Source organism: Notothenia rossii (genome assembly GCF_949606895.1).
Source record: "Notothenia rossii genome assembly, chromosome: 5".
NCBI classification, from domain to species: domain Eukaryota; kingdom Metazoa; phylum Chordata; class Actinopteri; order Perciformes; family Nototheniidae; genus Notothenia; species Notothenia rossii.
In genome coordinates this window covers 86,630,291-86,655,719 of record NC_136903.1, presented here as the reverse complement: position 1 = coordinate 86,655,719, position 25,429 = coordinate 86,630,291, and the positions used below count along the sequence as shown (strand labels likewise).

At 41.9% G+C, this 25,429-nt stretch overlaps 1 protein-coding gene across 5 annotated transcripts in view; it reads right to left on the bottom strand.

Moving 5' to 3' along the window:
* Window positions 1–25,429, bottom strand: part of chl1b (cell adhesion molecule L1-like b) — a 94,812-nt gene that overhangs the window by 5,715 nt on the left and 63,668 nt on the right. For 4 of the 5 annotated variants that reach the window (XM_079683838.1, XM_079683839.1, XM_079683837.1 and 1 more), the window contains 8 exons: window positions 25,084–25,281; window positions 23,535–23,605; window positions 22,576–22,798; window positions 21,203–21,318; window positions 20,824–21,028; window positions 20,564–20,686; window positions 13,023–13,202; window positions 943–1,074 (listed from right to left, as the gene is read on the bottom strand). In XM_079683838.1, coding sequence (XP_079539964.1) covers window positions 943–1,074; window positions 13,023–13,202; window positions 20,564–20,686; window positions 20,824–21,028; window positions 21,203–21,318; window positions 22,576–22,798; window positions 23,535–23,605; window positions 25,084–25,281 — 1,248 coding nt within the window. Of the gene's footprint in view, window positions 1–942; window positions 1,075–11,323; window positions 12,592–13,022; window positions 13,203–20,563; window positions 20,687–20,823; window positions 21,029–21,202; window positions 21,319–22,575; window positions 22,799–23,534; window positions 23,606–25,083; window positions 25,282–25,429 lie in introns of those variants that run through there. The other variant, XM_079683841.1, reaches the window with a different exon arrangement.

Here is a 25,429-nt window from a genome sequence, read left to right as displayed (position 1 = left end):
TGTTATAAAGCATTATGAATATGTATCTGTGCTTATGACCAAAATAATAGAATATATAACAGCTTAAATTAAAATTTCATCCTAATGCATTTTAGACATTGACAGCGTTTCAAGTAATTACACAAAAATGTTCAAATCAGCATGCAGACTTTGGAACACAGCCCATGTATTAATATTCACTTAAAAGAACAATGTAAAATACATTTCTCTTTCTGTGATATATACTTTTTAACAGCCTCGATTTCACAAGTTGTCAAGGATTTTAATGACCTGTAGGAACCCAAGTTGTTAAAAATATATATCTTAAAGAAAATGTCCTTTTGTACGAATGCTAAATCTAAAATAGAGTTCACATTAAAGAGTACGGTCTGTGTAATGTGATGTAACGGGGTTGCTGGAGCTCCGGGTGATAATGAGAAGTTAATGAGAAAACAAAGGACAGAGCTACGCCTCGCTCTTTTTTCTGCTGACGAGTGAAGCCATCTCCGCCCAGACGACAACCTGACGGCCATTAGCTGTGAATCATAAAAGCCGATAAGGACTCTCCGTGTCCCCGACAGGAGGACTAACATTGAGAAACCACAGAGCTTATGTCACCATCCCCTGCTCAGCCACCCCGTGTGCAGCATTTGCATTTTTGTCTCGCTGTGGGCTGCACTTTGTTTCGATTGTTGCTGGAAAAAAGCTGCGTGTCCAAATAAATTCAAATGCTGGACATACAATAGATTTTCTTATTAATACAGCAGCCCTGTTTCATGTTTACATTTCCATTCAAATAATTGTGTGGCTGTGAGAGAAAGAAAAAAACCCTCCTGTAATGGCCCCAGGTGTGATTGATAATTTCTTTCATAGAACAAACAGCGAAATGGAATTATAATGATGCTCCGAGCAGCCATTACTATTCAAGCAAGGTGATGTGTGTGAGTGTAAGTGAGCACCTACCGGAATATTTCCCTCCTTTATTTCTGTTGACAAAGCAGGCGATCAGCACAATGAGCGTGAGGAGAGCGATGGCGCACATCAGGCCGATAAACCAGCCCTGGGTGGAGATTCCTCCGTGGACGCTGGCCAGGCCTGGGGAGAGGAACAAAAGCCGGTGACTTTGACACGCATTGGCCTTTTCACCGGGACACTTGATTGAATGTTTACATCGACAGAGCCTATCTGATGCCGAGGCAGAAAAGGTGGCAGGGCTCGCTGCTGCTGCTGATGGAAACGCTCCAATATTAATATTAAACAGCTAATCCTGCTTGTCTAATTAATCAAGTAAGGAACGCTGTTCAAATGTAATTTGTACTCTCGCCGAGTTTGTGCGGCCAAATTAAATCCTAGCGACAACACTAAGGACCGCACACTGTCAGCGCTCAAGGACGTGGATGAGGCTGCACTTTTTAATGAGAGGTCGATTAGTTTGGCCTGCTTTTCTTTCTCTTTGGTTTCCCTCCTCACCTGTCAATGCGGGGATGTAACCGTGAATACATCTTCAAATACGTATACTAGAGTTATAAGGAATAAGGCACACAGTGTACTCGGTGAATGTGTTAGTACTATTGAATCCACTGAAGATACAAATGTAAAAGACACAACACATCAAGCGTTATTAAATGTTTCCCTCGAACAACTGCAGATGTTGTAATACCATATCTCCTTCCTGATTAGTCAGTAAAAACAAAACTATATGATTTGGTCTACCAGCCCTGTATGGATGTGATATGATTGCTATCACCGTATCAATGGCCTGGCTTAGGTCAAACCCTTTCTAGAACATAGAGATGCCTACATTAAGTGTTTCCCGCCCATACCATTGGTAATTGTAAATGGTTCCTTACATGTCTAACACTAAACATTGGTTTGGTTACAGTGGCTGGAATACAATGTTCAAGGTAGTTTGTTTCACCACCCCGCAGAATGATCCCCAAAAATAATTTAAACCGGCAGTTACTAAATAACACATTTACTGATATGAGCTGAAATGCATTATATTCAACCTCTGTTAGTGTTAGCTAAGAACGGCTGCCAACAGCTAGCGGTGATTAGCTGTCCTCATGGAATTTTTTTATTATTAAAAATGATCGCATATTTATAGTAAAAATGGGCCAACCAATAGGGGCATTAAAATATGTAAACATTAAGACATACAGAGAATGATGCCATGGCACTTGTCAAACTACTGTAGGTCATAAAAAAGTCAGTCATAATGGTCCTAAATAAATACATAAAATATAGGAATAAATAACAATTAGGTTACTAAATTGCTAAAATGCTGAAAGGGTAAGATTGCTAACTCATTAGCTTTATCCATTATTGATTGATTTTTAAATGAAGCCAATCACTGTAGACAGAGATGACAGGCATAGCAGTTAAACATATAACATATCTGGATTAATACTGCTGTTCAATCAGTCATTAAAATAATATAGAACATTCATCCATTAATTCCTTCATAGCTATGAATACTATAGGGGAGGTCAAGACATTGGTAGTGAGCATCAGGCAAAGCAGTTGCATGTGTGGGCCAGGGTGTTTGTAATTGTGTCCCTGAAGGTGCGGGGGGAGATAAAGGTCTCATATCAGCTGCTGCAAGCTGAAAGGCGGAGCGGCCAAAGGATGTATGGGCTTTGGGGATCTTTAGCAGGATGTGTGTAGCTGAGCGGGTGCTGTGTGGGGGGCCAGCGGAGTTGCAGTAATTGTGTGAGGTAGAAGGGGGGGAGGCCTAGGAGTGTTTTATAAACAAACATCAGCCAGTGGATGTTGCGTCTGGTCTCAAGAGAGGGCCAGTTTGCCAGAGAGTACAGATCACAGTGATGTGATCATTGGAGGCGAAGCGGATAGCGGAGTGATACAGAACGTCTAAATGATCGGGAGCTCCTTTACAAGCCGAGCGGTAGAAGGTATCTCCGTAGTCGAACAGAGGAAGGACAGTCATCTGGACCAGAGAGAGTTTAGCAGATGAAGTGAATGAGGAGCGATTCCTATATAGAAAGCTGAGTCTAGCTTTAACCTTGGTCTGAATTTTGGAGAGATGTTCTGAGAATGACAGATTACTGTCAATCCAGGTTTTAGTGGTGTTCAGGTACAGGCCTCGAGAGATGTGACTGGATTCTCTGAAAACTATCCTGAGGGGTTTACAGGACAGTATCTGGGGAAGGGCCAGCAGTGTACAGAATCGTGTCATCGGCATATAGGTGGATAGAGGAGTTGCCCACGGATTTCTCCATGTCATTTATATATATTGAGAATAGGATGGGTGCTAGGATAGAGCCTTGCGGTACTCCCTTAGAGATGGATAGGAGCTGTGACATCAGATTCTCAGATTTTACACACTGGGTGCGGATGGACAGGTAGCTCTCAAACCAGGCTATCGATTGGTTAGTGACACCAAATGCATCTAAGCTTTCCCAGAAGCAGTTGGTGATCTACGGAGTCGAAGGCTTTGGCAAGATCGATGAAAATGGCAGCACAGTACTGTTTGGAGTCAAGGGCCTTTAGGATATCATTTAGGACTTTAAGAGTCGCCGTCTCACACCCATGACCTTCAGAAACCATGTTAGCTGTTTGCAAACTAACTTTTCTAACACTTTTTGGCGTAATAATGAGATAAGGTGATATTGGAACGGTCCATATATGTGTTATTTGTCATTTGAGGCTGTATTGAAAGTAATACTGGTATCGATATCGGAACAAATCCATTAACACCGTCCAGAGACGAAGTAGAATGAGCTCACGGTTCTTCATATGTGCAATATGTACTGTATATACTCTGCTCCAGATATCCAGCTGTTATTTGCAAAGCTGTCACTAAGAGCTGACCTAAAACCCAACAGGCCCGGGACTGCAGGAGACAGAATAGAAAGGAGAGGAACGGCAAACAAGGGTTAGTAGAGGACACAGCACCTCAGCGCCAGCATGGAGGGGTTAGGATGTTGTCATTATACGAAGAAGGATGTCGCTCTTCACCTTCTCCGAAAGAGGAGAGCGCGCTCTTCTGTTTCCTAACACTATTGTGAGGAGGTATCAATTATGTCTGACAGAGGGGACAGGAGGTGACAGCCAACATGACAAGAGTAATGTGGATATGGAAATGAAGATGAATGGAGATCTACAAAGTTGTGCGAGGCAATGTGATGGGTTTTAAATGTTCTTCATAGGTCTTATGTTTTTGTCATTTAACAGAAATATATTTTACACAGCCAGGATAGTCAATACCTTTTTAAGTCATACAATTCCACTATTGATTTTAGAGATGAAATACTGAGGAATTACACCTACAACTTTTTTCACCAGAAAGATGCTAAGAAAAACTTTGGGATTTCTGGAGGAAGCTCTCATTTATTTGGGTTTGTGACATATGGAGGTGCACTCGTGTTTAAAGGGGCCTTTTAGTGCTTATTTTCAGGTTCATACTTGTATCGTGTGCCTCTACAGTGACATGTTCACATGCTTCAATTATAGAGAGTATTGTTATTAGTCTACAAGATACAACGTGTGCCCAATTTCCCATTTAGACTGGAAGTAAATGAGAGCTTCTCTGGGATCTAATTAGCTCTGAAAAACAGTCAACTTTCTCCAGATGAAAATATTCCTCAAAGTTGTAATAAATTATGTTATTCAGAAAAACAAAAGAACATTTTATTTTCTCAAGTGAATTCCTTGTTGGTTCTGTATAAAAGCAAAATGAAACAGACAACGTTTGGCATTGATATTTATAATTAAAATGATCAATGTGACCATGAGCATGTTTGGGGAAAAACAATAAATCTGGATCAGCCTTTGAAGCAAACTAAATAAATGTAATTCCAAGCAGCTTTGAGGACATGATATGTATATTGACATTGTCCTCAATGGTATCAACATCCCCGGATGATTTGTTTTTCTTTGAGCTATCCAATTATAAGTGGGCATTAATAAATATCCTACATGTTATATGCTTTGAAAACAAGAGCAAATTAGATGTGCTTTATCTGCCTCATACAGATCAGGTAATGTAGCCATTGATACCCAACTGGGAAGACAAACAATCTAATAATGTGGTGAATGATGTGCATCATTAGTATGGGGAGAGTCCGCTTTGACAGCAGCTGTCTAAACCAGTCAACAAAACTCAATCCACTTCATTTCCCCACGGCAAACATGCAAATCTTCTGCTGCGTCTCCAGCTCAGGTGCATTATTTGCTCAGGTGATAATTCAGGCACACAAGGACACCTGCGTCTGCGCTGCCCATCCCAAACACTGCCAGTGACACCCCCTTGCTAATGTTGATGGATTAGTCTGCAAACTATGGTAATTCCAATTATTAGAGCTGGGCGATGACTTCCCCCGACATAGGCCGCCCAAACTAAAAATATCCCAAAGGGTGGCAGCCGGGTTTCGTCACCATGTTTCTCAGCTTGTTATTAAATCCTGCAGAAAGCAGTTGCTCTCGCAGCAGGGAGCCAGAGCCCTGGAAGATGCCCCTTCAAAGTCACACAGATTTTTTTTTTCAGAGGAGAGGCCAGGAAATATTCTGATACAGAAGCTTCCAACAGCTTCCACTTATCCACTTATCTCAGTGTCCTGTAAATATCACCCTCCCAGTATGAGCTCACACCCCCGTCGGCGACCAGGAGGATGTTCACACTCACTATTTTCCCCTCGGCTAAGAAGCGGCCCCGAGCATCTTCTTGTCCCCTGAGCTGCTGTTTACCCAGTTGAAGATTACATGGAAATGTCAGGTGACTGTTGGGTCAATACATGGCGTGTGCTGGGGGGAAGTGAGGCCCAACAAATCAATCACTGACAATTAGACATATTTGTTCCCTTCAAGTGAATGCGCTACACTGTCGGGTCGGGATATAGATCTAGTATCTTAGATTTCCCCCAAGGTAACAGAGGAGAAATTAAAACGGGCTTCTTCATCAGTATGCACTTGTCCTATAAGAAGCAAAACAATGGAGCTGCTGTTTTGCAATTCAACCCGTGTTTCCACTGAAAACAACACCTAGTATTACAGAAAATAAATCTGCAACAGGAAGTATGGAAACCCTCTGGTGCAGGTGAGAACATGAATCATCAGAATAGTTGTTTATTTCTTGTCTGGTCTATTTTTTAGGTTATAGGTAGTCAGGTCCTTTCTTCTTTTTTTCTTATATGTACCTCGTTAAGATTATTATTATTATTATTACTGGCTGCTAGACTATTTAATACTATAACAATAATCTGTGAATAGCTGTGCAAAATATGTTTTTAACAAGAGGTAGTAGTGCAATTGAGCCTCTTGTGGCTGAAATAAGAATAACATCAAAACAAAACACATTTTCACCTATTAAAAGTTTTTTTTTTACTGTTAAAAAAAGTCATATTATCTTGGAAAACCTTTTTCAACTGTTCTGAATTATTTTCTCGTTTATAAGTTATGTTCACGACCTAACTTATCTTCTCTCGTTGGCCTCTCAGGGCTTCCGTAAATAAGTCTATATTAGATTATAACATTAGACATCTGTTATCACTTTACTTTAAACCCACAGCCCAACCAAAAGCATCTGAAATCACGACACCTAGCAACTGCAAGCTGTTCTGACAAAGTATAAACACGTATGTGGTTTCTTATTTATCCATATTTATTCTCCCCTGTTTGCCTCCGTGATGCTGATGGTGAAATGGGTTTGTAAATAAATATAAATTAGATATAAGTCATGTGTTTAAATGCAGAGTGCATGGAGAAACTAAAACTGGGGGAATAAAGGATTTAAGTCCTACAGTATATTAGGACCAAGAGGTAGTGATGCAGTGGAGCCCCTTGTGGCTGAAATGAGAATTACATTAAAGGGCCCATGTAATGCCTTTCCGGTTATTACCCGTCCCCTTGTGTGTTATGAAGGTGTTTCTGCATGTAAACGGTCTGCAGGGTAAAAAAAACCTTGAGGTACACCCTGTAGGGAGTAAAACCCTAACACAGAGAAGACCTGTCTATGCTGCCCCAGAACGCCTCGTTGGAGATTTCTCTTTTTCCATTGTTTGCTTCCTGGGTTCTGTGACGTGTGAACACCCAAATCAACAACAAATGACCGGATTGGCCCAAATGGACCAATCCGCGGAGCACCTCACACACCAGGATCCCTTGGCTAACTAACAGGGAGTCCCCATTGACTTGCATAGAGCTCCCTGAACGCTGGTAATAGACAAGTTGGGATGGCGGAGAAATGCTCTCTGCAGACCCATTCTCACAGCGTTATAAACCTTTTTCTTACTCAATATCAAGCCACACTTATTGTTTTTACTTCGGCTGCGAGTGTTTGTGTGTGCTCAGGATGAGTTTTGCTGTGTCCCGCCGACCCGGAAACCTGTCCGCTCCTCGCGAGCAGCAACGAGCCTCGCAATGTCCCGACCAATCGGAGCACACTCGGCTCACAGGGAGGGGGGGCAGGAGCTCCAACAAGCCGTTTAGGACAGAGAGTAATATTAACCCGGAAAAGGATTTTCACGTGTTCTAAATAATGTTCTTGTTTATTAGTTATGTTAGTTTTTCACTCATTGGCCTCTCAGGGCTTCCGTAAATTAGTCTATATACATTTGAGATCTTTCTGGAAGGATCTGCGGGAAATCATATCACCTAGCAACTGCAAACTGTTCTGACAAACCATAAACATGTACAGTGGGGCAAAATAGTATTTAGTCAGCCACCAATTGTGCAAGTTCTCCGACTTAAAAAGATGAGAGAGGCCTGTCATTTTCATCCTAGGTATACCTCAACTATGAGAGACAGAATGGGGGGAAAGAATCCAGGAAATCACATTGTAGGATTTTTAATGAATTAATTGGTAAATTCCTCGGTAAAATAAGTATTTGGTCACCTACAAACAAACAAGATTTCTGGCTCTCACAGACCTGTAACTTCTTCTTTAAGAGCCTCCTCTGTCCTCCACTTGTTAACTGTATTAATGGCACCTGTTTGAACTCGTTATCAGTATAAAAGACACCTGTCCACAACCTCAAACAGTCACACTCCAAACTCCACTATGGCCAAGACCAAAGAGCTGTCAAAGGACACCAGAAACAAAATTGTAGACCTGCACCAGGCTGGGAAGACTGAATCTGCAATAGGTAAGCAGCTTGGTGTGAAGAAATCAACTGTGGGAGCAATTATTAGAAAATGGAAGACATACAAGACCACTGATAATCTCCCTCGATCTGGGGCTCCACGCAAGATCTCACCCCGTGGGGTCAAAATGATCTCAAGAACGGTGAGCAAAAATCCCAGAACCACACGGGGGGAACTAGTCAATGACCTGCAGAGAGCTGGGACCAAAGTAACAAAGGCTACCAACAGTAACACACTACGCCGCTAGGGACTCAAATCCTGCAGTGCCAGACGTGTCCCCCTGCTTAAGCCAGTACATGTCCAGGCCCGTCTGAAGTTTGCTAGAGAGCATTTAGATGATCCAGAAGAGGATTGGGAGAATGTCATATGGTCAGATGAAACCAAAATAGAACTCTTTGGTAAAAACTCAACTGGACGTGTTTGGAGGAGAAAGAATGCTGAGTGTCATCCAAAGAACACCTACTGTGAAACATGGGGGTGGAAACATCATGCTTTGGGGCTGTTTTTCTGCAAAGGGACCAGGACGACTGACCGTGTAAAGGAAAGAATGAATGGGGCCATGTATCGTGAGATTTTGAGTGACAACCTCCTTCCATCAGCAAGGGCATTGAAGATGAAACATGGCTGGGTCTTTCACCATGACAATGATCCCAAACACACCGCCCGGGCAACGAAGGAGTAGCTTCGTAAGAAGCATTTCAAGGTCCTGGAGTGGCCTAGCCAGTCTCCAGATCTCAACCCCATAGAAAATCTTTGGAGGGAGTTGAAAGTCTGTGTTGCCCAGCGGCAGCCCCAAAACATCACTGCTCTAGAGGAGATCTGCATGGAGGAATGGGCCAAAATACCAGCAACAGTGTCTGAAAACCTTGTGAAGACTTACAGAAAACGTTTGACCTCTGTCATTGCCAACAAAGGGTATATAACAAAGTATTGAGATGAACTTTTGTTATTGACCAAATACTTATTTTTCACCATAATTTGCAAATACATTCTTTAAAAATCAGACAATGTGATTTTCTGGAATTCTTTTTTTTTCTCATTTTGTCTCTCATAGTTGAGGTATACCTCGGATGAAAATACAGGCAATACAGATCGAGGGAGATTATCAGTGGTCTTGTATGTCTTCCATTTTCTAATAATTGCTCCCACAGTTGATCTCTTCACACCAAGCTGCTTACCTATTGCAGATTCAGTCTTCCCAGCCTGGTGCAGGTCTACCATTTTGTTTCTGGTGTCCTTTGACAGCTCTTTGGTCTTGGCCATAGTGGAGTTTGGAGTGTGACTGTTTGAGGTTGTGGACAGGTGTCTTTTATACTGATAACGAGTTCAAACAGGTGCCATTAATACAGTTAACAAGTGGAGGACAGAGGAGGCTCTTAAAGAAGAAGTTACAGGTCTGTGAGAGCCAGAAATCTTGTTTGTTTGGAGGTGACCAAATACTTATTTTACCGAGGAATTTACCAATTAATTCATTAAAAATCCTACAATGTGATTTCCTGGATTCTTTCCCCCCATTCTGTCTCTCATAGTTGAAGTATACCTAGGATGAAAATGACAGGCCTCTCTCATCTTTTTAAGTGGGAGAACTTGCACAATTGGTGGCTGACTAAATACTTTTTTGCCCCACTGTATGTGGTTTCTTATTTTTCCATATTTATTCCCCCCTGTTTGCCTCCGTGATGCTGATGTGTCAGAATGTGCTGCAGCTCTACCTATGGTGGAGCGAGTGGGTTTGGTCGCGGGGGACCTTCGAGTGCTCGGAGGTGAGGGGGAGGCTGACTTGCCTGAAAAGAAAGACAGATCTTGTGGTTATCAATAGGGAGTTAGCTCGGGGGCGCTACGTTTCTACTGTTAGCACGCATGCTATTTTAAACACAAATTAGTAACGAAGTGTGAAACATGATCTACCAAAAACAAAAAACATTGTAACTGTGTTCATACCCAAGGTAGATGTGATTTGATATCATCTTTTTGATCTTTCATTTTAAAAGGGATTCCTTCTTTTTGTTCATGATTAATAGGTAGAGGGATGTCTGATGCTGTTCCTGCGTTTGGCTCTTGAAGCATAATTTATTTCCGCAGCTTGAGTTAGACGTGTTGCACTGACTCTGCTGTTGCTGGGATAAAAGTCAATATTCGTTTACAGTCACTAATGAGCAAAGATTAATACGAATCTGTAATTAGGTTACTCATTAGCATTGCTAATTGTGAGGAAGCCACAAACTTTATCTTAGAAGAAGTTGACGATTTTCTAATGAAAGGAGGCATCAGAGTGCTCTCTGCTGATGGCAAGGGCAAACGGCAGACAAGGTCAATTATCTGCAAAGGAGCCACGCTTTCTCATTCTGTGCTGGAAAAATATGTGTTTGAGAAACCCTGATGATTTATTCAGGCCTGTATCGCCCACACCTGCTAACATGTCTACATCTAAAGCATGCACACGCTACTTACAAATAACTGATACACATGTCATACCAACCCACGGCAGATTAATGAAACATATATATCCACATTGTATTTGCAGGTATGACATGCCACAGTCTCTACGTGAACACAGATCTACATACTGATGCCAACAGGGGAAGCCAGAGTGGAAGCTGCAAAAGAAAAAAAGGAAGAAAGAATAAAGAAAGAAGGGACAAGCAATGCTAAGCAGACATTTACAATACACACTGTGTGTTCAAAGGCAGTGCTCAAAGCGCTTCTAGTGGCGTAAGAGAAAGCAGGACAATTAACAGGAACAACGCCGACATGCACACACAGCGATAGCACAGCTGGGACGAATAACTTAGGAGACTCGCACACACACATGTAACAGCTCCGCACATTTCCATACATAGAAAATGAGTCCCGGTAATCACTTTATTTTTTTTCTGCTGGCTTTTCAACATGCAAATAGAATAACTTCTAATAGCCAATTAACTTTGTTTTCTGTGATTGTAAGGGTTTCTTCCAGTTAACAATAAGTAATTATTCGCAGTGTGTCTCAACTTTACGTTGTTGTTTTGTGTTCACTAACAAAATGATGGGCTTTTGTCATAGGGTTGTCTGTATTAACCCTTACATTGCCAATAACATGTACCGTAATGTTCGGACTATAAGGGGCACCTGAATATAAGCCGCAGCAGCTAAATTGAATGATGTGTACATATATAAGCCGCACTGGACTATAAGCCGCAGGTGTTTTAATGTTTCATTACCATATGTAAGGGTTCGTGCACAGAGGGGATTGTCGGGAAAGAGATGGCTGTTTGAGGAAGCTCCCATTTATTAACATTTCAACAAACAAGTTGCATATTTGCATAACGTATTCAAGTGTTAGCATTTAGTGCAATAGTAGCTACAGAACATGTGCTGTGTAAACTGTACTGTATCACATAGCGTTTCAGACACACAAACTTTTCAACTTTCAAACTTAAACGGTGCGCTCCCAGCGCACGTACCGGCAGTGATCTACAGCAGTGGTTTTCAACCAGTGGTACGGGGACAAACTGTCTCGCTCTCGTAATGTCTGTCTGTCTTGCTCTCGTTCTGTCTCTCGTACCACTCTCGGTTCCACTTTTACTTTTGCGCGCTACCTGTATCACTCTTTTCCGGGCTCCAGCTTTTCCTGCTGGAGCCCGCCGCTTAAAGGTGGGGGGCGCGGACTGGCCATAGAGCCCATAGAGTTAAAGGTGGTGGACTGTAACCTGTAAAATCCATAGATTTAGGAAGTCCCCTAGTGGCCGTTAGCTGTAACAATCCATAGATTAGCCGCACCATTATATAAGCCGCAGCGTCGAAAGATGTGGAAAAAAGGCGCGGCTTATAGTCCGAAAATTACGGTACTTTTACATTCATATAACACTTTTATTACACCAATCTTACACTGTTATTAGAACCACACCTGAATTTTTGAAAGAACATCCATAACATTCATCTGTTTGCAACTTATATATATCAATATCCCAATTACTTGTATATAGACTATTCACTATTTCTACTATATTCTATTGTATTTGATTTACTTTTATCTGTGTTTTTGTTTTGCACTGTTGGAGGAGCCTTTGACCTAAGATTTTCATTGTCATAAATACACTGTAGCTGTGTACACATGACAATAAAAGCCTTGAATATTGAATAATAATACACAAAAGCAACAGCAATATTGTAACCATTGTGCACTGTTATTAGACCGATATAACACTGTTATTAGACCGATATAACACTGTTATTAGACCGATATAACACTGTTATTAGACCGATATAACACTGTTATTAGACCGATATAACACCCATGTAACACCACTATTGACCGTGATTACACTGTTATTGCACCCATTTTACACATGGACACAGCCTGTCAAATGATTGGATCCCCCAGGATAGAGAAACCACTTAAGGGTTAAAAGCACCACCCAATTATTCATGCTGACAATATCTGTTGCTGCAGTCCATTTGGACTCAGGTGGAGTTTCCCGTTTCATTTCCTGTCCAGTCTCTCATAACAGCTGCAGTCCTCAGCAAATGATCCTTAATTGAAAATAAAAGATTACATGCTAGGAGCCGGCTCATTATGATTACTTACCCGGCAACTGTTCTCATGATCACACAATTCACTATGAAAGCCTTCAGTTTCCGCCCCTGCTCAAAGCAATTTTGTTTCTTAGCTGATTGTTTCATAGCTCACGCTCTCCATCCAATCAATAAGCACTTGCTCTCTCATGACAGTGACAAATGAAAACCTCCAATGCACCCATATGAAATTGTTTATCCACAAAAAATACTTACATGGAGATATGAAAAGCTTGGCTGCCCAGGCATTGATCATATTCCGCTAGTTTTTGAAAAAGAGTGAAATGGTTTGGTCCCCTGCTTCTTCTTCCTGAACGCCTCAAAGCCCGTCTGTGTCTCCTTCGCTTATCCACACATAAACCACCCACTCAATTGCTTTCATCACTCACTTGTTTCCAGGGTGGTGGTGCACTCCTCGCTGCTGATGGGCCCGCAGCCCATGGTGGTGCAGGAGCGCAGGTACAGCTTGTATTTGCTCAAGGGCTCCAGGTCGCGCAGGATCCACTTGTTGGTGTCCGGGTTGCTGATGTTTACGGTCTGAAGGGGGCCCACTTCCTCCGTCTCGTTGACTGGATGTAAAAAGAAAGAAAAGAGTAGGGCTGTCAACTTTTACACACGCCATTAATCTGGAAACGTACGAAAATGTACATTACTAAATTTGAACACAAATTCCCCCTCTAATTCCAGTGCAGGCACTCGTGTCAAATGATCATATAATAATCATTTAAAACAGTGTTTCTCAAACTTTTTCATACCAAGGACCACTTAACCAATAAAAAAACACTCGCGGACCACCTAACTCCACAAATATAAAAAAACACATCGTTTTTCTAGAACAGATTACAAATCGCCTGAAAATGGTACAAACAAGTGGCAACATGTGCAATGAAGGTGTTGCGCTGGGCTATATCATGCAATAGAAAGTGAAACTTAACCTCACTCCATTGCGGAGATATTCCCGCGAGAGTGCGGAAAACTTTTATTTATCTATTTCAAATGTGAAATGTTACCAATATACTCACGGACCACTAGGGGGCGCTCACAGACCACCAGTGGTCCGCGGACCACACTTTGAGAAGCACTGATTTAAAACATATAGTCAGGGGTGCACATAAGTGGTACGCAGGTACCTTGACATTCGCGATACATAGGGGGCTTCATACTCCACTACCCGCCCCCCCCCCCTCCCCCCCTGACATTCGCGATATAGAGGGCTTCATGGAAACTTTGAGGGGAGCCAGAAGTCGGAGTACCAAACACTAACTCCAGGTACTCATCTGAGTACCTCACTGAGAAAGTTGTGTGCACCCCTGCATATAGTCTGATTGCCTAAGGGTGGGACCAGTTGGCTTTTCTCTCTACTATATAGTGTGACTGTGAGCTGTGTTCGGGGTGCAGAACTGTTCTATCCTCTGAGGATGAAGTAGCTCTGTTCCTACATTTGGGATCGATTTCACTTGTATATGACTTTCTTTATTACTTTATTAAATATAACAAAAGACAAACTTAATTGCATAGGAGTGAAAAGGAAAAGAAAGCAGAGGAATTGGCTCAAACTACACCTATTGCATTGAGTCAAGACCATTGGACGTCAGTAAGAACCATCACTAATCCATGACAAATGTTCTTTGATTAGTCATGATTAATAACAGATGTGTGTGACCAACGTGAATCAATTTTTAAATCCACTGACCGCACTAGAAAAGAGGTATTGCTAAAGGGCTGCACGATTAAAAAAATATATAATCGTTTTTGTTTTAGCTGATATATCAATTGCGATATGATTCCTGATGTTGGATGAGTTAATACTTTTTTGCATTATTATTCTCATTATCATTGAAAAACATATATTACCACGTAACCAAACAAATGAGTTGTTCAATATGACAATATGTAATGAGTTAGTCCAACCTGCAATTTCGATTTAAAGTTTTAACTAATTGTGTAGCCTTAGACTAATGCTCTGATGTAGATGTGCAAATGACACAGTAACTATCTGTATGTATGTAAGGGGTATCCTGCCTTACATAAAATGTACATGGAATAAGAGAGTGGCTCCTTTGCATGTACACGCGAACCAGTAAAAGTACAAGACAAACGTTTAAAGTCTGAATACCTGTTCTTACAGTGTAATAAGGAAGGCTAATCGCTTTCAATTATTTTCCTTTGTCACTTAAGGGAGCGCCTATTAGCCGCCGTCCATCACCGATGCCTGACAGTCATCGACCACGCAGCACATGGCATTCATTGTGTGCTTAAAAAGTAACAACTCTAATGTTTCAACGGTACGCAGATTGATTTTGTGGGTAGTGGTGGTCTAACGGATAGTGAGGTTGGGGCTGAAGATCGGAGGGTTGTGAGTTCAAATCCCATCTGGAACACCACCACCAGTGAGCAAGGCCCTTAGTTACTCCGGGCAGAATGTCCCTGTAATTGGTAATTGTAGTTGCTTTGGATGTCAGCTAAATGTAACGTAATGTACATTTTGGGAATGCAACTAAAGGTGGAAAGTGGCGGCCCGTCCACACAGCGGCGTGCGTTGAAGCTTGCCGGTAGGCGTGTTTGAAACTCGACCAACAAGCAATCACATGAATCTCCCGCCCCTGACACACAAGCAGCGGTTTGATTGGCTAGAGCTTTTACTGGCATACGATTCAATTGGCTGACGCGTCTGCCAAGGCATCAAAAGTTGAACATTGCTCAACTTTTGCAGCGAGCCACGCCAGCAAAGCTTTGTGTCGCTTCCCACAATGCAGTTCGGCGAAAAATGACGTCATCCCATTCAAAGTGAATTGTGAAGCTTTCAATGCATGCCGCTGTGGGGACGGGCCGTAAGGCTGTGAAGAGCAATTACAATTACTTTCATTGGTGTGGATAATTGTTGTGTATTAGCTCTAGGCAGCATGCATATGAGAGATGTTGCTAGAACAATTAGGAACACACCTATTTGTACAATCTATGGAAATGGAGAACGTCATGATAATATGACAGACATCCCTTTATTAGTAGTGCTGGATATAGCTCTTGTAGTATTTGAAAAGGAAATAAATACTAGGCTGTTTCATTTTACAAGTCCCAGAATTCCTACTGACATCAGGTTAGGGTTAGGTTATACATATTTTTACAATATTTGAAGTACTAGTAACTTTGTGATCTACTTTGAAACACTGAGCTGTTTTACACTGGTCTCTCTTTACTTGAAGCTCACAAATGATCACTTTGCCTGTGATATTGAAATGTCTTCTAGTTTTTTTGCAATGCCAGACTCACGTAATTGTGCCCATCTGTTTGTTATGGCCGTTAGCGAAAGAAAACTTTTCTTGTTTGGCTAAATACGTCTTTTATAATGTAGTTTGTATTCAACAGAAACAAACAGATTGGGTCCTGTACAATCACAACTTGAATGGATTAGTGTTGTCACTGTGATGGGATCTCATTTTTCCACCAGGTAAAGCAGCACAGTGGGTAGGGAGGTGGCATTTATTTTGTTAGTTACAAAAACAAACGCAGCGGGTGCTCGGGTGACCTTTGCTGTGAAAGAGGTGCTACGTCTCTCTGGTAGGGGGCAACCGGAACAATGACAAGAATGTATTGGTCTGCTTCTCTTTTTACCACCGACACCACCCACTGCTATCAGAAATCTCAATTATTATTATTTTTATGTTGTTCTTGTTTTGTTTCCAGGGCCAAAAACGTTAAATTGCCACAGCCTACATTGCATAATTCACCTCCAGAGGAGAGGCCACAGAGCTTCACGATCCTGCCCCATGGATGGAAAGTCGCTCAGTAATCTGGACACACTCGGGCTCGACAGATGGAGCATGTGATCTTATGGAGAACTGGCTGAAGGCCGTAGACTTTGGCTCTTCCTCCTGACTTCAACGACAACAACGTTTCCAAATATTCTTCGGCCCTGCTGGGCTAAATATGTTTGGCCTTGGTTAGTGTGAAACAGACCAAGAGTTAGCAACGCTGAAATCTGAGAACGACCTCACAGTTTGCCTCATGAGTTCAGCTCAAATGGGAACACAAAACAAAATGAATGCAAGGTCATTTTTATCTCCCTCTCTTGTAGATAAGTGCACTTTTCGCCATAAATATGGATCCAGCGCTTCTCATTTGTCTCATCGGTGTGACATGGGAGGCGTGTGGCGCAGTGGATAGAGCCTTGGTGTTGGGAACAGGTTCAAACCCCACTGCAGTCAGCATGGCGTTGTGTCCCTTCACGCCAAATTGCTCCTGTGGGGATTGTCCACAGTATTGAGAATGTAACATTATTACTAACATGTAATAATAATGTAATGTAATGCATCCTCTCTGTCCTTTTCCAGATTTGAGTGGTGATAGCCGTTGTTGTGACCACGATGCTAGACGGCTTTAGCGGGATTAGCGAAAGGATTCTCACTAAAATCAAGTAAAATAATCCTCATGTGAATTCTTTAAGAGTTTTAGAATATATTTGCACAAGTGTAAAGGGTTAGTGTAATGGCTACTTTAATTCAATTCAAATGTATTTATATATCATACCCAATATCACAAAACCCATTTGTCTCAGAGGGCTTCACAAATCAACAAACATATCTGAGAATATAGTAAAAGGACAAGGTAAATGGGAAAATACTTTAGAATTGAAATAGCTTCTGGCTCTGCCACAAAGCAACAAACACTGCTGTAAACTTATCTGAACCAACAGGACGTATGTGTTGTTAGTCCTTCTCCTCACCTTAGTGACACAGTTATATTTGTGGAGTGGTGTGACTAGCTTGCTGAGAGGCAGGCTATTAGATGTTTTGTCTCCTTGCCGACTCGGCCCCAGGTTTTGGAGAGGGTTAGCAGCTCTTTAAGGCAGTGTGACCATGCCTCCCACTCACTGCTCAGAGGAACGTTGAGATACCTACAGGCTTTACATTCAGAAATGTATTCAGTGATTTAGAAAAAAGAATACTGACAGAACGTTCTGTATGAGTTCACAAAGAAGGAAGCAAAATGTACTGCTCGAGGAAACCTGTACCATGTCCACATTTACTTGATATTCCTCCACGAGTACGGAGAGGAAAGCATGGAAAACAAGTCCGGTGATCTATTTTGTATATCTGATCTCATTTGTTTCTCTCCTGGGTTTATGAATGAAAAAAAGGTGAAATTTTTTTTGCCAGGATTATCTTTCCAAGTTCCTTAAAATAAAAAAAAGTAAAAAAAAAGGTTGTGTCAGGATAATGTTTCTATCTTACTTTTCCCCCTTAATCTTCCAGGTGGATTTCATTTCTCTTTAAATTCTGAACACACGGCATATACAGTTTATCGTATTAGCACGAACACATGGGGTAGTGTTGCATTTCAGAGTCTTGAGACCAAAATAATTATTGCAGAAACAAAACATAAAAAAAAATGATCCTGACCAAAAATTTAAATCTATCAACTTGCCAAAGCTATATTTTTCAATTTAAAATATATTGATTAAAGATTAAAGAAACATTATGAAGATTATCCCGGCACAAAAAGAGAGGGAAAACAAAGCATTTTAGAAAAAGCTGAAAATAGATTTTTTTTCCGTCCCACTTGCCTCTCAGGGTTTCCGTACTTAACAGGCTCGTGTACTGATAAATCACTCATCCACTTTGATATCACCTTGATACAATGATCAAAAGGTTTCACTCAGGGAAATGTGCCACTTCAAAGCAGGCTAGTTAAACATTTTAAACGCCCCAGTGTTCCTGCATGCTCGGTGTGGTAAACGATGTTCCAACAGGCCCTCCTGTGAAAACCCGTGAGACGTGAAGCTGTTTCAGGCTGCGCTGGAGATGGGCGTCGCCCTCAAACAGCTGTGCCCGAGCTCCAGATTCCCTTTGTGTCGCTGATGATACGCTGACAGCTGGCTACATTATCCTCCACATTTCACACATGACTTCCCTCAAGGGGACTTAAAAAGAAAAAAAAAGGTCACACTTCGAAAGAGCCCATCAGCTTTATTGCCGTGGTACGATGAAAACGTCCTCTCTTGAAATACTGTATGGCCCTCTTTCGCAGTCACCAAATCAAAGCCAATTAGGCGGGAAATGCGGCACTGCGTCGATGTTGGGAGTTCGGTTATGACTTTTGTTTAAGGACGATGGAGTGTTTGCATGCGTGTCTGCACTAACGGTATCCCCCCTGGGACTGTGAGGTACGGGGGCGATGTCCCCTGCGGACAGGATGAGGTCAGTAAAGCTGGAGCGTAACAGACAGTGACACGTTGGCCTCAGTCAGCACTCTCAGAGCTCTGATGGTGACACGCAGGCCGGCAGACATCACCCTGACATGTCTCCTATACACACTCTCTGATCTCAACGTGACCCCCGGCCCTATTAGAGCGGCACAATGATTTTCCTTCTCTCGCTGAGGATCATGGGTTAGACAATCACCATGATCCTCTTCCTACCTTGTACAGGGTATATGTAGGAATCCTGAAGTCAAATGTAAAACCTTTCAAGACCCTTTCCCCACATTTTAAGACCTCATGGCCACTTTGAGTTTTAACCGGTTACCTTGGTGACACACTTCACCTCACATTTACTATATACAGTATTGATTGTCCTTCCTCCTTATCTTCCAACCATTTGGACGCTAACTTGCATTTCCCCATAACGATGTTGCTTGGCAACCAGCGTAAACGGACCTTTGCGTGCTATCAAGCAGTGAGCGTGCGATGTCCTGTTCAGATGACGTCCAATCCAACGGGATGCCATAAATAAAGTACACAGAATCACACTACACACCTACGCAATGATTACATTCAGGCAGACTGTAGAATACAACCTCTTTGGACAATTGATATACTTATTGAAAACAAGCTACAAAATGTAATACCTTGGAAAATGCCCTTTAATACTTTTTAATAGCCTTCATTTTCGCTAAATTGATTTATCAACTTTTAATACTTTTTATTTAAGACCCCGCGGAAACCCTGCTTGTATCAATACACTCCTGTACTGTAAGTACGTGTCTGTATCAAAACAATAAGATGTAATATGGATGTAGAGGCTGTGTGTTTAACATAGTGAGACTGTTTTTAATTTGTGCAGCAGAGATAATCCCTGGCAGACTCCATGTGATATTGGATTGTTCCAACTATCCTGACTTAGCTTAAAACATCAAGTTTTGTTGCAAAGCTGGAAAACAGTGGAATTCAGTCTCTACTTCTTGCTATTACGAAATGTAGAAATAGACTTTACTTGTCCATACAGACCAATTTGGTATACTTGGTCCGATCCCTCCGTCTTATCCCAGATTTTTTGTATGTACAATATTATTATTTATCTTATTTTAACAGTCAAATTATGATTACATGTGAAACCAATCCCTTAGGACAAAACCTACCAAAAAAACACAGAGCAAAATAACTGCTAAACCATTCATCTTTCATGTGAGGTGGGGACTAGTCCCTAAGAAACTCATCGAGTCCCCGTAGGATAATACAAGCTAATATACCAGGTTTTTGGGACCCTTTAATGAACATATTAGAAGGGAGAAGTGTCAGTCTGGATATTAAATGTATACGACTGTATTATGGTACTGTAGTGCATTGTGCTGAAATGTGCTAGGATGTCAGCCCTTACTCGGTATTGGCTCCAGGGACACTATTTCTGATTCTCTATCCACTTTCAGTCATCATAAAGACTGACCTGCAGGTGCACTTTCCTATGTGTGTTGTGATAAAGAGAGAAAATAAATACACATCTCTCTTAATCTAAATATAATTGTCGTGGGGCTCTTGTAAGTCTTTCATATGCAGTTCCAAATGGAAACATATGGCCTGAGTGTTTTGTTTACACTCAGTTTATCAAGGGCTGGAAAGGGACGCGGGAATGTAAACACTTTTAACACAAGTGAAAACCACAGGGGCGACACTATCTATCTAAGTGAGCTGAGCGTGAGGCGTAGGGATACGTACTGAGCTGATACTCGAGGAGGTACCCGGTGAGAATCCCATTAGGCTCCGAGGGCGCGGCCCACGCCAGGGACGCGGTGTGCTTCTGAACATCCGTGACCCCGAAAACAGGATTTTTCTCCGGGACTGTGGGGGCGAAAGAAGCCATAAGACAAACAGTGAGCCGTCGAACTCTGCAGCCCAGATCCCTTGGCTATTATTAGATTTTCCCTTCAGTAGTTGTGAATCAATACACTCCATGCGGTTTATTCCACAATCCTTACCTCCCTCTGGGGTTTTGAAGTTGTGGAGATGGCTGCCCGGGCCGTTGCCCCGCCCGTTGAAGGTCATGACGATGAGGCTGTACTCGGAGAAAGGCGTCAGTCCCGGCAACACGCCGTCGTTTCGGTCCCCTGGGAACACCAGCGTCTGTTTGTCTCCGTGTTTTTTCTTAAAGTCGGCCAGGCTTCGCATACGCCACCAGTTTACCTGGAAAGAGACGCACAGAGACGTGTGAGGGAATGCAAAATGAGTTGTTTTTCTCTCTCGGCTGGACGAGTAAAGGAGACAGAGAGCGGTGAGGGGAGCAAGCGTTTGGAGCGAGGTCAGGGCAGCTGCTTTTAAGCCGTGTCGAAAAGCAAAGGTCTGTTTTTGAGGTATTACCCTGTAGCCTCCCAGATGTCCGTGTAGCGTGTCCTTGTGTACACGCGTCCAGCTAACCTTGACCACCGAGCTGTTCATCACCTCCACGGATACATTCTTAGGTGCAGCAGAGGGAACTGTAGAAGACAACACACGTTATAGAATCTGCAGTCGAGGAAAAACAGAGCTTTGAGGAAACAGTTTTAGGTATTCACTACTGTCAATATAACGGATCATCTATTTACAAAAGCACCTGTTTGGGGTTCATATCAATGAGCTCTACAGACAGTCACACAAGCTAATACAACTATTGGTCTAAAGGGTGGGATACTGGTTGTAGCACCACGTTTGACATGAGGACACAATAAGGAGGGGTCATGACCTGATTTGACTTCCTTGGGGCAAGTCCAGAAGGAAGCTGAACACAGGAAATACAGTAAGTCTCTGTCCTATTTTATGTCCCCGAGTCCATTTGAGTTACGCAGAAGAATAAGCTAAGACATTTAAAACCTTTTTTTTCTGTATAAAATCATATAAAGTACGGTTTTTAAAACTAGGACAGAGCCAAATTCAGAACTACAATCACATCACCGTTTGGTTTTATCCACCAGGATCATCTCCAACTGAAAAAGCAACACAATACGGCCTTAAAGAGGGCCTATTGTGCTAGGGTGTTATATACTGTAGGGCAGGGGAGTCAAACTCAATCTTATCACGGGCCACATCAGCATGATGGTTGCCCTCAAAGGGCCGGTTGTAACTTTAAGACTATATAAAAATACATATATAAATATTGAATATATATAAAATAATGTTTTATAATACATTATTGCCTCTGTATTGGATTATTATCAGATAGGGTAATAACTTCATAATTAACTACGTCAGAAGCCTATGGCAAATAATTGCAAGTCTCTTCAGTGAGCATGTCACAATACGATTTTAAAAGAAATGTTGAATGCTGGAGAAACAACAAAAAAAAAGTGACATTTTGAAAAAGAGAAGTGAATTTTCCAAAGAAAAATGTAATGTTTGAGAAAAAAGCATATTTTGTCAAAAAGTCAAATTTGAGATGCATTGTGGGACATGTCGTTTATGGGCAACGTGCTTCTGTAAAGTAGCATGTAACCTTATAATAAATATATTATATTTTTTGCAAGCTCTTGTGGGGCCACATAACATGCAGTCGCGGGCCGGATTTGGCCCCCGGGCCTTGAGTTTGACACCCCTGCTGTAGGGTGTCGTGCATGTAAATGGTCTGCAAAGGCCAAATTCCCAAAGTTCCCTCAAGAGAGAGTTTTTCTAGGGGAAGTCTTTCTGATGCCAGTTGTAGCTACATTACGCTAAATGCCATTTTATACTATGTTTCTAGGTGAACAAAGCTCACGACTCACAGTCCTCTCCTGAGTATCCGGACACTATCTTGGGCTCGGGGGCCCGGCCCTGATTGTTCCTGGCTTGGATCTTGATCTCGTAGGGCACGAAGGTGGGGGTGTTCATCACCACAAACGAGTGTCTCTTCACCGTGTGTTTCTTCCAGTCCTCCTCCACCCCTTGTCTCTTGTAGAAAACCTCGTACTCCAAACCCGGACCGTTGTGCTGAATGGGTAGCAAGGGCTGAGGGGAGAAAAGGTACGTGAAATAAAGCAATGGTGTGAAGTGCTTTATAGAGACTTCCAGTTACAGATGCTCCTTCTATGTCCTCCAGGGGATTCGAGCTAGCCCAGTGAACTGAAAGCAGAGTTTTATCCCATTATCTAATAAAACAATGGAACAGCTGACCCGGTCTAGCAGAAGGGCTTTTCTTTGAGACATGGCTTGCTAAGACATCGTAGATGAAAAGATTGATCTCCTCACAGAAGTGGAGAATAGAATGGGACGCCATTATTCTCAAAAGCATATCATTAACAGTGGGAGAGCTCATGAATGCAGGATTCGGGGACTACTTTACCCCGACAGGGCAACCAGATGATAAGTCGGAGGAGTGATTCATCTTTTTTCAATAATGTTGAATATATTACTGTACTTGTTAAAAGAAAATAAACCCTTTTCATAGCTCCCTTTCTCTTTCTAATAAAAAGAAAATGGAGTTGATTTCAATGGAAAGTGATCCCAGAAAATGTCTTTTCTCAAGATCTCAATCGCAGAAAGGAAAAATCTAAAGAGGGCCATTTCTAATAAATTAAATTATGAAATGAGGAATTGGTAATTGCTCATGAAACATTGATACAACTTCATCTTTGTTCCAAACTTCAAAAGCCGTATCAGATTTGAATTATACACTGCTTAAAGGTAGCTGACATAACAGAATTGTCAGTAAGAGAATAATAAAAGACCAGAGTGCTTTTCTTACCTCCCAGTTGATATCCATTTCATGTGGCAAATGACCTTCGATTTTGACATTTTCAGGGTTCTTGTCGGGAGCTGCAGAACAAAAGGAGTATGGATTTTGTCGCTTTTGTTAATGGAAGAAATCTTGGGGTGAAATGTGCGCACGAGAGAGGAGAGTTTCAACGAGGGTGGAATCAATTATGTAGCAGGTCTGAGTCTTTTGAAGAGTTCACAGGGGCGCAGCTCGAGTGGCCTTGAAGGACCTTATCAAAAAGTATGACAACTAATGAAAGCCTCGGTGAAAGACTGTGGTCCAAGATTCAGAATTGGCTGAAGCAACACAATATTGATTTTACATTTACCTCTCCCAAAATTGTTCCTGATGAAACTAGTCCAGAGATAATAAATACAATACTTGTTTTAAAAACTCAACGAGTGATCTGAATTCACTGGTTGTTTTTTTGTTGAGCTTTCAACCTAGTTATCTGAAGTGTTGAAGCGATCCTATTGACTGTTTTCATTTTTTAGTCTAATGATTGTTATTACTGTTATTTTATAATTGTATTAGGGCTGCAACAAACGAGTAATTTGATAATCGATTAATCGACTATTCGGACTATTATGCCTTGCACCAAAAAAAAAAGTTTTAGGCATGTGCGAACTAACAATGAAGACAATAAAGATGAATACTTGATTCAAAAATACATATATTATTAAATTAACTAAACTAATTGTGAACAAAATTAACATTGCTTTTTATTTAAATTAAATAAATAATGTTTCACATCAAAAGAAACAATTCGTATTAAATAATCTGATGACAGAACTGTAAACAGAATATCTAAAACTTTAACAAAATAAATAACTCAGTTACCTCTAATCATTAACCCATGTTTGTATAATGGAGTTAACTCCGTGTGTTGCTGACGTGGAAACGTTACTCGTGGATGGGGGGGGGCTACAGAGCTGCTAGAAAGACAGTGGAACCCGGTGCATTCCTCCGTCTGGATGTGGAGCACTTTTGCTAAATGTTTAGACGAATTGCTCGTGTTACCGCCCTTGCATGCTAAACTCGTATTGCACTATTGGCAACGAGCATTGTCCACATCGAGACGGGTAACATTTAACCACACCTCGGAGCGCCTTCTCTCCGCCATCCCCGCCGTGTGTTGCTGCATGTAGCAGCTGCATGTGTGTAAACTGACCCGCCCCCTCGCACACAGACGAGAGAGAGAGAGATCTCGTCTGGATTGGAAAGATCGAAAATACACCAGACGCATTCTTTTGTCTTTTTGCATGTTAGAAACGAGTTGGCGAATCTAAGACTGCGATATAATGTTTTTGTAGCAATAATACATACATGACATATATTTTTTAACTGTCTCCAGTACCGATAAAAAGAACGATAACGTTGGAGTTTAACGGCACGTAAAACACACGTGATGACGTCAACAACGAATCCACGACTGAATTAGTTGGCAACTCATTTGGTCATCGATTTTAATCGATTAGTTGTTGCACCCCTAAATTGTATTAAAAAATAGATAATAAAAACAATGAGAGCCTCAGACCTGTGGCCTGGGTTTTGTATCTCTCCGTGGGCTCGCTGGGACGCCCCCTCCCCATATCGTTAACTCCGGACACCCTGAAGCGATAGTCGACGTGCCCTTGGAGTTTGGCCACGGCAGAGTTGTGGTTCCCAGGTATCCGGAGCAGCTCCTTCCAGCTTCCGGGCTCCCACTGGCTCTCCTCGTACTCGATGATAAACTCTGTTGACAGGCAGAAAGACAATCAGCGTGCTCCCTCACTGCCATGCCAGAGGACTGCTTATCTAACCACCAGCTGTGCAGGAGGAATCCTCAAACCTCAGCTCTGGGCCTGTGTATACCGAGGGGAGACTAATCACAACTCACGCTC